We start from the raw sequence: 12,288 nt of genomic DNA, 5'->3' as shown, positions 1-12,288 counted from the left end.
CTTTCAGGTGTTGCCGTGGCAATGGTAAACTGACATGGCACACTGGTGGGTGTGTCTTCTGGAAAGCTGCCTCCCCCCAGGCCCTGTTTTGGCTAGTCCTAAATTTGGTTTAGTGTTCAAGCCCCATCTCTGGAGTCGAGTCCCATCTCCTGCCTCAAAAAAACCAAAAACAGAATTACCATTTGACCCAGCAATTCCATTCCTGGGTATATACCCAAAGGAAAATAAATTGTTCTGTCAAAAAGACACCTACACTTTTATGTTCGTCACAGCACTATTCACAATAGCAAAGACATGGACTCAACCTAGGTGCCCAGCAATGGTGGATTGGATAAAGAAAATTTGTACACTGGCACCATAAAATACTATGCAGCCACAAAAAAAAAAAAATAATAATGTCCTTAGCAGCAACATGGATGCAGATGGAGGCCATTATCCTAAGTGAATTAACCCAGGAACAGAAAACAAATACCACATGTTCTCACTTACAAGTGAAAGCTAATAACTGGGGGTATTGGGTACACACAGACATAAGATGGGAATAATAGACACTACACCAGGGACTCCAAAAGGGGAGAGGAAGGGAGAGGGACACGGGTTGAAAAACTACCTATCAGGTACTATACTCACTATTTGGGTGACAAGATACCTCAGCATCATGCAATATACTCATGTAACAAACCTGGACATGTACCCCTTGAATCTAAAATTAAAGATTAAAAAAATACTTCTGCATTTTCCTTAATGTTTATATAAAATGTATAATAAAAACAGATTTCTATTTTTATTTTTACTGTTGCTAAACAATAAATACTTTAGTTAAGCATTTCCAAATTCATCATAATAAAGTAGAAAGGATTTTAAATAGAATAGATATGGATTCTAACAACTCTGATTACTATCTCTGTGACCTCAGACAAGTTACCTAACCTCTCTGAGGCTGGAATTTCTTTATCTCTACAACAAAAATAGCACATTTTACTTCCTAGGGTTGGCATAAAGGTTTTAAAAATATACATTATGTAGAGGAAGGGGGAGATTATGTCATATGCCTCGTCCTCAAAAAAGATTAGTTATATGACTCCTTCCTAAGAAAAATGCTATTAACAGGCTGAAAGTCCTCAGTTTAAACCAAAAGTTGACCACTTGAACAAAAATATTTAAAACAATGCACATTATTAAGATATTGCTATAAAGTTTCATAAAACTAAGAAATGCTGTACTATGTAAAAACATAACACATTAGCCTATTCAAATGAAAGTATTTCCTCCTAGTTGTAAAAATCAACACTTAAAATACAATTCTATAGTCAATTATGAGAGATTTCCAAGGCACTATGAAGGCCTCTGCTTTTCTTAATTAGCAAAGGAATGAGGGTGGTAGGGAACACATCTATTTTGTGTATTGCTGTGTATCTAGCAGTTCGGCAGAGTACCTGGTCATAGTAGGTGCTAAATGAATATTTCTAGAGTGGGTGCATAGAAAGCATATGAATTTTTGAATCAGAGAGATTTGGTTTGAATCACCACCATATAGTGGAATAATATTAATAATATCTATCTCTAAAGATTGTTAAGAGGATTGAAAGAAGTATGAAAAGCACTGACACATGTATTAAGATATATTTCCCTTGGGAGGCTGAGACACGCAGATCACCTGAGGTCAGGAGTTCAAGACCAGCCTGGCCAACATGGTGAAACCCTGTCTCTACTAAAAATACAAAATTAGCTGGGTGTGGTGGTACATGCCTGTAATCTCAGCTACTCCGGAGGCTGAGGCAGGAGAATTGCTTGAACCCCGAAGGCAGAGGTTGCAGTAAGCCAAGATTGTGCCATTGCACTCCAGCCTGGGCAACAAGAGCAAAACTTCGTCTCAAAAAAAAAAAAAAAAATTTCCCTTAGTGCTGTTCATACTTTTGCTAGTTTCATAATATCACATGTTAAGGTCAAATGAAAATAGTATTCCAAATGACCAGACTAGTAAATTGCCACATGTATTCTACCTGTATAGAAAGAGACCATATATGTAGTAAAATCATACTTAATAAATCTTTGGCTGCTATACCATCAGGGCAGCCAAATTGTTCAGGAAAAGCAATTCCTGCTTCAAGGCTTTTTAAAGAAGGCTGCATTACTTGTTCAGTTTTCCTGCACGTGCCTTTCGGTTGCCTTTTTAGCTAGTGACCCTGGATTTTAGCTAATGAACTCCAGCTGTTCTTATTTTGCCTTCCAGCCCTTCTCATTTAACCTCCTGTCTCCCTGGTCTCACATCCTTAAAGTTCTTACAGGAAAAATGGGACAGTGCCAAAGTTTTCGAATAAAGCCTCATATCTTCTTGAGGGGAGAGGGCTCTTTTAACAAGGGCTCCAAGCTTTTATAGTGGTGTAAAAAGAAACATTCATTGTTGGAAATTGGATTCCTAACAACCTCCAATGTGTCAGAAATCCTCTTGTGGTTTTTAATATTACACAAGCAAAGCATTCGGTAAGGTAAGTCCATAAAACAAACCAAGAAAGTCCACAGTTGACTACTAAATGTAATTGTAAACACCTGTGATGGAGAGGCAATTCCTCCGTAAATATGCAATGAAAGAAACATTTAGCATACAGAACAAAACGGATCCAGGTTTTCTGAACCATGCTGAGAACCATCTGTTAGCAAACCTGGCAAAAGGTTTCACTGTTACAGTTAAATGTCAACCTGAAAAACTTGGCTGTGGGCAATATCTAAGCAAAGCCAATCTTAAGCAATTGGCAAACTCAAGCTCACAAAGGAAACCTTCCTCTTATGCGGGTGACCTGGGAATTTCTATTACGTTCACAAATACTCTTTAACCTATCCATACATTTCCTTCCAAATCTGATCATCCTTTCATGGAGACCATTAATAAGTACATTAGTTAATGCAGTTTCCATTATATTAAACACTTAAAACCATGCCTTCTCCCAGAATGCACCTGATCCTACCAGGATGAATCTCTGGCTAAACCAATAGCCCATTTGGCCCTTCCAATTAAATTCAAAATGATGTATTTCCCAGGGGCTCTGAAAGACTTTTGAAAAGGGTATCAAATTCAGTTATAAACTCATTTTCTGAATTGCTTTTTCCATGCCTGTTTGCATAACCCATCCTTCGAAGCTCAGTTCAAAATCTAGTGACTCCATCAGTCACACTGAGACTAACTTGCTCTCATCTTAGTTTATGTCTTCTATACACTTGTAACTTGAATCATGTGCTCTGTTAAGACTGCAAATGATAGAACAAAGATATGGGTTTCTCTTCTCATCCTTCACAGCATCCAGCAGCATACTCTGCATATAGCATGTGCTCAGTAAAGAACAGAAGATAAGTAGTTAAAAGTGGGAGAAAATAAGGCCAGGGAAGTGCCATTTCTCTGGGATTTTGCTGAAATGCATAGCAATCCTATCATCATCTTATTTCAAATGGCTCATGCAATAAAGGTTGATAAATTATATTTTTAATGATTCATTTCACTATATTGGCTTCTTGATGTTTATATTATAAAGTATTAGTTATCTTGATGGTAAATAAGACATTACCCAGGAAAAGAAGAATGGAATAATAATGGTCAACGTTTGTTGAACTCTGAAAAACTGACTCTGTGATAAGTGCTTCATATACATATTCTTGTTGAATCCTCATAACAACTCCATGAAATAGGTACCACTATTATCCTCTTCCTGCAAGAAACTGAGTAATAAATAGGTGAAGTAACCTACCCAACATCATACCACTAGTGATTGGTGGACCTGTGCTGCAAACCCAAGTCCATTTGACACCAGGTTCCTCACCCATTTGCTGTACTGTCCAGGGCACAGAGAAAATACAGGCAGAACACTATACATGCATGCCTTCTGGAGAATCTCCAAGTGCTAGCTAACAACATGTTATGTTCAGGCAAATTTCCCAGTAAGAATTTGTGTGATTATATATTTTATCTTTTATAGGAATTTTCTGAGGTTATATAGGTATAGCCTTAGCACCTAGCATGAGGCCAAACACACGGAAAGTATTAGTAATCGCTCAGTGAATTCATAGTTTCGGTCAAGTGATATAATAGTTTTAAATCTCAATTTCCTCAAAATTAAGTAAAAAAAATAGCAGTGTAAAGTTCTTGAAAAACTTGTATGAAAAATAAAAATGTAATTATAGTATTCCAGAAGAATCAAAACTAGATGCTGAATGGATCAATGCAATACATTTTTTATCAAATCAAGGACTCAAAACAGATCTATTGGGTCCATTTCTGCTGTTCTTACCTTCTCGGATAGCTGTAAATGGGACTCCTTCCTCTGCATTCATGCTGATGACTTTTAAAGCCACTAGTTGTCCATTTATTCTAGAAGAGAGGGATTGAGGGGCACACACTTATTGAGGTGGTTCAAAGCAGCAATTTATACCAAAGATGGCTTAACAAAAGCACTTTCACTTCAAAATATATTCTAGCATATAAATCTATAATTTTCTCAAAATAAGAAGTTTAACATGTATCAATACATATATAACATATATATTTGAAAGCATTTTCCCTCTTTACTAAAGTGATATATATATGTCCATTATAGAAAATTTGGAGCTTATTATTATTTTTCATCTGACTTTTTGTAGTGTGTGTTTTTTTGTTTTTTGTTTGTTTGTTTGTTTGTTTGTTTTGAGACAGAATCTCGCTCTGTTGCCCAGGCTGGAGTACAGTGGCACGATCTCGGCTCACTGTAACCTCCGCCTCCTGGGTTCAAGCAATTCTCCTGCCTCAGCCTTCCACGTAGCTGGGATTACAGGGGACCCCCACCACACCTGGCTAATTTTTGTATTTTTAGCAGAGATGGGGTTTCACCATTTTGGCCAGGCTGGTCTCGAACTCCTGACCTCAGGTGATCTGCCCACCTCAGGCTCCCAAAGTGCTGGGATTACAGGCGCGAGCCACCATGCCCAGCCTTGTAGTGGTCTTCTGACAGTTTCCCTGCTGAGACATTTGCACTCCTACTATTTATTCTCAGCAGAGTAGTTGGAGGCATACTTTTCAAATGACAATCAGGACAAGCCACTTTTCTGTTCAAAAGCCACCATATCTCCACACGTTACTTAGAATAAAAGCCAAATTCTTGCAGCTGGCTTCTAAGTGCTACCTGATCTTCCCAGGCCACACCATTATCTCTCTCTCTCTTCATTTCCTCCTACTCTCCCCTTATTCATCATTTTATTCATGATATCAGCTAAGTGCTGAGAATAGAGAAGATTTTAATGCAGGTATAAATCCATTGTTTTTAATACAGTGGGATTAAAATCATATTGTTAGTAACCTTTTTTCCTCCATGTAACTTTTCTCTTATAGTTCATTCTTGTACAATCTGATATTTAATAAAGATTTAACATTTCATCAGGCCGGGCACAATGGCTCACGCCTGTAATCCCAGCACTTTGGGAGGCCAAGGCCGGTGGATCACGAGGTCAGGAGATCGAGACCATCCTGCCTAACACAGTGAAACCCCATCTCTACTAAAAATACAAAAAATTAGCCGGGTGTGGTGGTGGGCACCTGTAGTCCCAGCTACTCGGGAGGCTGAGGCAGGAGAATGGCGTGAACCTGGGAGGCGGAGCTTGCAGTGAGCCAAGATCATGCCACTGCACTCCAGCCTGGGCAACAGAGCAAGACTCCGTCTCAAAAAAAAAAAAAAAAAAAGTGCATACCATCAGCCAGGCGCAGTGGCTCACGCCTGTAATCCTAGCACTTTGGGAGGTTAAGGCGGGTGGATTGCCTGAGCTCGGGAGTTTGAGACCAGCCTGGGCAACATGGTGAAACCCCGTCTCTACTAAAATACAAAAAATTAGCCGGGTACGGTGGCACGCGCCTGTGATCCCAGCTACTCAGGAGGCTGAGAGAGGAGAATCGCTTGAACCCGGGACCTGGAGGTTGCAGTGAGCCGAGATTGCGCCACTGCACCCCAGCCTGGGCGACAGAGTGAGACTCCATCTGAAAAAAAAAAAAAAAAAAAGAGTGCATACCATCATCATGATTTATGACTTTTGATGTTGACCTTAGTCACCTGTCTGAGATAGTGTTGGTCAGGTTTCTCTACTCTAAAGTTACTCTTTCTCCCCCCTTTTTCATACTGTACTTTTAGAGAAATGCCACTATGAATGACCCACACTTAAGGAGTGGAGAGTTATGCTGTACCTCTTTGAAGGTATATTATCTACATAAATTATTTGTATTTATTTGGCATGAGAGATTTGTTTCTTCTCTCCCATTTGTTAATGTATTGAATCATTTATTTATATCAGTACGGACTCATAGATATTTATTTTATACTTTGGGTTATAATTTAATACCACTTTTTTTGGTTGCTCATATTTTTGCAGCTTTGTCCTTTGGAAGCTCTTTCAGTTGGCTCCTGTGTCCCTCTGTCATAGCCCTATCATGTGGGTTGGCTTTTCGCTTTCATCTTCTTTTTTTTTTTGGCCTATTTGAAAGGTAAAAAGGTTTATCACATTTTAATTTATATTTCTTTAACCATATGTGAAACTGACTTTTCATAAGTTTATGGATCTTTTCTGTTTTTCTTGTGATTTGCCGATTTGCCCACCTTTTTATTGAACTATTTTGCATATACTTTTCCCCAGTTTCTTTTGTGTGCCTTATCATGTCTTTGAAATTTTGTTTTAAAGTTTTATGATGTAAGTATTTTCCTCAGAACATGGTTCTGTGAAATTCTCCCCCAAACCCTGCAAAAAGTTTTTTGGCAAATATGTTTATAGGAGAAAATGCTTTTTTTTTTTTTTTTTTTTGAGACAGTGTCACTCTCACCCAGGCTGGAGTGCAGTGGTGCCGATCTCAGCTCACTGCAACCTCTGCCTCCAAAGTTCAAGTGATTCTCCTGCCTCAGCCTCCTGACTAGCTGGGACTACAGTTTTATAAATAAGGTAACACTTGAACCGGGAATCTGACGGAGAGGGGGAGTCAGCTGTGTGCATGAACAGTGGAAGGCAGCTCCAGGCAGAGGGAACAGCAAGTTAAAAGTCCTTGACTGAGGCAGGAGCAGTCTGGCATTGAAGCAGGAGAGGGGAAGGAGATGAGGACAGGGAGGAGCTGAGTGTGTGCCGGGGAATGGAGGGTAGGGATTCTATAGGGTCTTGTACAGTGACCATCCAGAGACTGTTGTATTAGATATTTACAGGATATTTGTATTAGAAAATCTAATAATGCAAAGATGTCAATAATTCTCTAACTTAGAGTTTTGATATATTCTAAAAATAGCCTAAAGCAACAATAATTAAAATCATGCAGCACAAATATAAGAAAAGATAAAGGAAACATGATTTTTAAAAGATTAGAACAGAAAGAATTTCAAGTATTCGTGAGATCTAATATATAATCATGGCAGCATTTCAAACCATCAGAGAAAAGAAAATCTAATAAATGGAGCTGGGGTGATTGTGAATATACAATATAAATTCCCATTAAATGAAAAAGAAAACATAAAGTAACTAGAAGAAAAGATAAGTGAATTCTGTGTAAACTTTGGGCTGGAAAGGTCTGTGCAGAACAATCAAAGTCAGAACTCAGAAGAGAGGATCAGAAGTATCCATGGTGCCCACGTATCCAAGTATGTTCCAGGGTGCCCCCGTTCCGAGCCACCTTGAAAACAGTTACCATGGCCAAATTGACATGAGGAAGCTTAGAATAAAATAAATGTGGTCCTTTATTGCAGATGTTCTCAGCATTGAAAAAAGTTAATGTACACCATGACTAAAACAGATTAAGAAAGTATAAAGGGCCAGGGGCAGGAGAGTTGCTTGAACCCAGGAGGCAGAGGTTGCAGTGATCTGAGATCGCACCACTGCACTCCAGCCTGGGTGACAGAGATTCCATTCCAAAATAAATAAATAGATAAATAATAAAATAAAATAAAACTGTATGTCCCCTACAATCCTGTTTTAACAAGTAAAAATAATAATAACAGCATAGATACTAAGATAAATAATAAATATTTAGTCTTGTAGTAGTTATATAAAATTTTTCTTTTTTTGTTTTTGGCCAGTTAAGTGAAGCAGTGGGAGTGGAGAAGGAACAAAGAAATCTGTAACTGGTTGTGATCAAGTAGTTGTAAACACCACTGCACTCGGATCAGCTATATTTTTAAAATTAATATTTAACCACTATTGAGCCATTACTTTTCTCTCTATTGGAGTAACATAAAGAAAAAAGCGACCATCCAACTTTCCCATCTTGACTAAAAGGGGAATTCATGGATCTTTTACATATATTTAACAAAGTTGGCTGTTTACCAAAATTAGTACTTAGCTTTTGGACAAGCACTATTTTTATTCTCCAGACATTTTGTGTATTTTGCAAATATAAAAAATCTAGGATTTATCATCTTTTGCATGTACCGTAATTTGCAGAAACCAACTTCAGTTTCTTCTATAAAGGCCAGGTGGAGGAATGAAGCAGCAAATTCCAGGTTGCCATTACAAACCTCTGTCATTGTGATTTAGGGAGGGATATAAAAAACCTGTTAGAGACGCTTTACCAACTGTGCCTCCCACAGGCCTGAAGAGTGATAATTGTTCTTTGGGTCAGTAGTAGAGAATGTCTATTTTCTTTGAATTCTCTGAATTGAATGCAAGAAGGGAAAGGCTGATAAACATTTAAGTGGGCTGATTTTAATTAGGGCAGGGCAGGTTTGTTTTTCTTTCAAGGCTGTTTAAGTCATCATGTCTCTCTCCCTGTCGGCCATGGTGTCTTGCACAGGTCCTGAGTGCTATGAACTTCTATGATGTCTCACCTGGCTTTATAATGTGAAATTGGGGGGGCGGGACTCTCATCTCTAAAGTCTCTCCCAGCTAGGTGTCACTTACCTGCTAATCCCCTTGTAAACTGTAGCATAAGAGCCTTCACCGAGCTTCTCCAAGTTCAAGTAAGATGAGGCTGCCCCAAAAGGGAGGCTCTTCCTCTGCTCTAGGGGAATGGGGAAAAGGAGCGGGTGAAAGGGAAGAGAGAAAGAGCACTTTTTTTTAGTGTTGACTTTTTTTTCCCCGGGGAAATTAGACAGCATTGCCAGAGCAGACTTGGGAAGGCTCGCTCAGTAATTGCCCTGGAAGCAAGGGCCGGCCTCCGTAGACAAGCTCACATTAAATTCTTCTTGATCAACATCAGCTGCTCACTCACCCACTGAAAACCCTGCCTCAGATCCTCTTCCTGAAAAGAATCACTGTTACTCCGTGGCCTTTTACTCTTGAACTTCTGGGCACGGACAGCTTGAAGTCCCCTGGGGTGAAATGAAGTCATGGAACATGATGCTTCTTTTAGGTCTGTTAGCTAGAGAAAAAAGAAAGAGCAGAAATAAAATTTATGCAAAGTAAAGATTCAGTGCCTGGTAAAACCATTTTTTCTTTATTTGCCTCATTTTCACTCTTCAAATGTTTTCTAAGCTTCCTGTACCCCCAAAAGGCACTTTTCTTGAAAGATCCCTGAAAAAGACCATAATGGTATCAACTCCTGAAATACTACATTCTTTCTTCACCTAAAAATGTGTCTTTAACATTCGGGTTAACCTAAATCTCTTTGATGGATGTTTTCCAACTTTTTTCTGTTTAAGTCTGGCTTTTTTTTTTTTTTCATGTCCACTTAATTTATTGCTGTAGGGGAATAATCTATGGCATTGCTAATAATCATATTAATTACTAAAGTTTCAAATCCATAGCATACCAACTAATACTGCAGCTTGCCTTTTAAGTTTCAGCTCTGTAATTTAGGACCTTAGAGATTTTGAGAGAACTACTTTCTCGACTTCAAGCCAAGTGAGTTTCGTGCAGCCCAAAGCCAAGGATTATTTTTCCCTTTTGGTTTACAAGAAATTTCCCAAATTTGATAACTACAGCCATAAATTTTCTGTGACTTTAATAGAATTTTCATTTTATTGGTTTAGACCTACCGCAGAAGAATCAGACCCCGCTACAAAAAGGGAGCGTCTGAACTCCTTGGTTTATCAATAGAGAAAGATGCTCTCTCCTGGGATACAAATACCTTGAACGCAGCCTCCGTGGTCTCAGGCTGACTCCTCCGACAGCTGTGTGCCTCGCCTCCCTCTGAACAACGATAGCAGCTGCATCCAGGCTGTACAGTCTTTGCACACAGCTCTTGACCCATAATCTTCTAGGTTCAAGGAGAAAACCCGCACTTGAACCTTTCCCCCACTGCCTCTCCTATCCTTGTTCTCTCCCTTTTTGCCAGAGGTCAGCAGCGTGGAGCTTTCATATGACTCACATGATGGCTCTGCCTGGAGCAGCCTCACAACTTCAGCAGTTTTTCCTTATCAGTGCAAGAAACTCCACATCAGACAGGGATTGCTTGCATTCAGATGTGCACAACTGAAAACGAGGCAGCTGCTATTGAATAGAATAAAATTTGGCACAGTTAAGGTTCTTGTTCTGGCCACAAGTTAGTGCTATTGGTATACATAGCTTTTAGGGATTGACATTGCGTATCTATGCAATGATATTTATATGATATCATTGGTGGTGATATTGATATTAGGTTTTCCTGGTGCTAAAGTGGACATGTTGAGGAGTATTTTTCTCCCTACTTTTTATCTGAAAGCATTTTGGTTTTCAGACTTTAAAACAAATTTGCTACCTAGCTAACTTTTAGTAGTCAAAGAAACCACAGAATCATAAAACAGGAAAAAAGTTGAACATATCTACTGCATCTCTTTGCCTTCAAACAATAGTGTATCCAATAGTCTTAGAAGGGTTGCCATTCATTCATTTATTCAAAAACTATGTGGTGAGCACCTATGTTGTTCTTAACTGTACAAATGATGATATTAGCCAATGGTGATGGAGAGAGAGGAGTTTGAATGAAATACTTTCTTCCTTTCTTGCTTGCTTCCTTCCACATATATGTAATTAATGCTTACTATATGTAAAGTACTATATTAATAGCACAACATGTCAAGGAATCTGGCTTAAATTGGTTTGCAGTCTGTAGTCTTCAAATTCAACACTTTTCTCTGTTAGATTCCTAAGATTATTGCCACTATAATGTACTAATCATAAAGCGAGACAGAATGGAGGATATATAGACAAACATTATTAAGGGAAAAAATAAGAGTTATGTCTATTATCACAACAATATTTATGAATATTTGATATTTGAACCTCATGATGGTTTTTTAAAATGTTCAGGTAATTTAATTATGAGCATGTGTTTTTTCATTTCAAAATTGCCACAAGAGAAGAGACTTAAGCCAATTCTAAGATTCAATCTAGAGATATTTTTTGAAAAAAAAAAAAAGAAGAAGAAGAAAAGGAAGACTACTTGGCTCAAAGACCATTCAACTTTTTTTTTTTTTTTGAGACAGAGTCTCGCACTGTCACCCAGGCTGGAGTGCAGTGGCGCAATCTCGGCTCACTGCAAGCTCCGCCTCCCGGGTTCACACCATTCTCCTGCCTCAGCCTCCTGAGCAGCTGGGACTACAGGCGTCTGGCACCGCACATCGGCTAATTTTTTGTATTTTTAGTAGAGACGAGGTTTCACCGTGTTAGCCAGGATGGTCTCGATCTCCTAACCTTGTGATCCACCGGCCTCGGCCTCCCAAAGTGCTGGGATTACAGGCGTGAGCCACCGCACCCGGCGAAAGACCATTAAAGTTTTGACTGACAACTGAGAGAGTGAGAAGCTAGTTTTTCAGAATATTTAATTCCATTTGAATTTATAATAATATAATTATAATACATTTTATCAGAAATGCTAATTTCTTCCTAAAAGATTGTGAATTTTCATCACATAAAAGTTATGTCCCAGGTCAAGTTTATGATGTCTTTTCTTGCATTTTTTTTTTTTTTTTTTTTTTGGAAACAGGGTCTCCCTCTGTCTTCCAGGCTGGAATCCAGCTGGGTGATCACTGTTCACTGCAGCCTCAGCCTCCTGGGCTCAGTGATCCGCCCACCTCAGTCTTCCGAGTAGCTAGCTGCAGGCCTGTGCCAAGACAACCAGCTAATTATTTTTTATAGACACAGAATCTCACTATGTTGCCCAGGCTTGTCTTCAACTCCTGGCTTCAAGCATTCCTCCTACCTCAGCCTCCCAAATAGCTGGAACTGGGGGTGCACGCCACCATGCCTGGAAAATTTTTTTATTATTTGTACAGACAGAGGTTTCACTATGTTGCGTAGGCTTGTCTCCAACTCCTGAGCTCAAGCGATCCTCCTGCCTCCCAAAGTGCTGGGAATACACGCATGAGCCACAGCATTGGCCTATAGCCT

At 39.1% G+C, this 12,288-nt stretch overlaps 1 protein-coding gene across 4 annotated transcripts in view; it reads right to left on the bottom strand.

Moving 5' to 3' along the window:
- The window catches only part of CDK15 (cyclin dependent kinase 15), an 87,185-nt gene extending 76,904 nt beyond the window's left edge, over nucleotides 1-10,281 (bottom strand). The window contains exons 1-4 of one of the 4 annotated variants that reach the window (XR_010129674.1): nucleotides 10,049-10,281; nucleotides 9,191-9,340; nucleotides 8,881-8,975; nucleotides 4,281-4,360 (exon numbers count right to left, since the gene is read on the bottom strand). Coding sequence is in view for 3 of the 4 variants with exons in the window: in XM_004033061.4 (XP_004033109.2) it covers nucleotides 4,281-4,360; nucleotides 8,881-8,975; nucleotides 9,191-9,340; nucleotides 10,049-10,171 (448 nt within the window). In the remaining variant the exon portion in view is untranslated. The remainder of the gene's footprint in view (nucleotides 1-4,280; nucleotides 4,361-8,880; nucleotides 8,976-9,190; nucleotides 9,341-10,048) is intronic. The other 3 variants (XM_004033061.4, XM_063695098.1, XM_063695097.1) reach the window with 3 other exon arrangements.
- Nucleotides 10,282-12,288: the final 2,007 nt, after the last annotated feature.

The sequence above is a fragment of the Gorilla gorilla genome, chromosome 11 (genome assembly GCF_029281585.2).
Source record: "Gorilla gorilla gorilla isolate KB3781 chromosome 11, NHGRI_mGorGor1-v2.1_pri, whole genome shotgun sequence".
Classification (NCBI taxonomy): Eukaryota; Metazoa; Chordata; class Mammalia; order Primates; family Hominidae; genus Gorilla; species Gorilla gorilla.
Note: the sequence above shows the minus strand (reverse complement) of the source record. Positions and strands in the feature narration are given on the sequence as shown.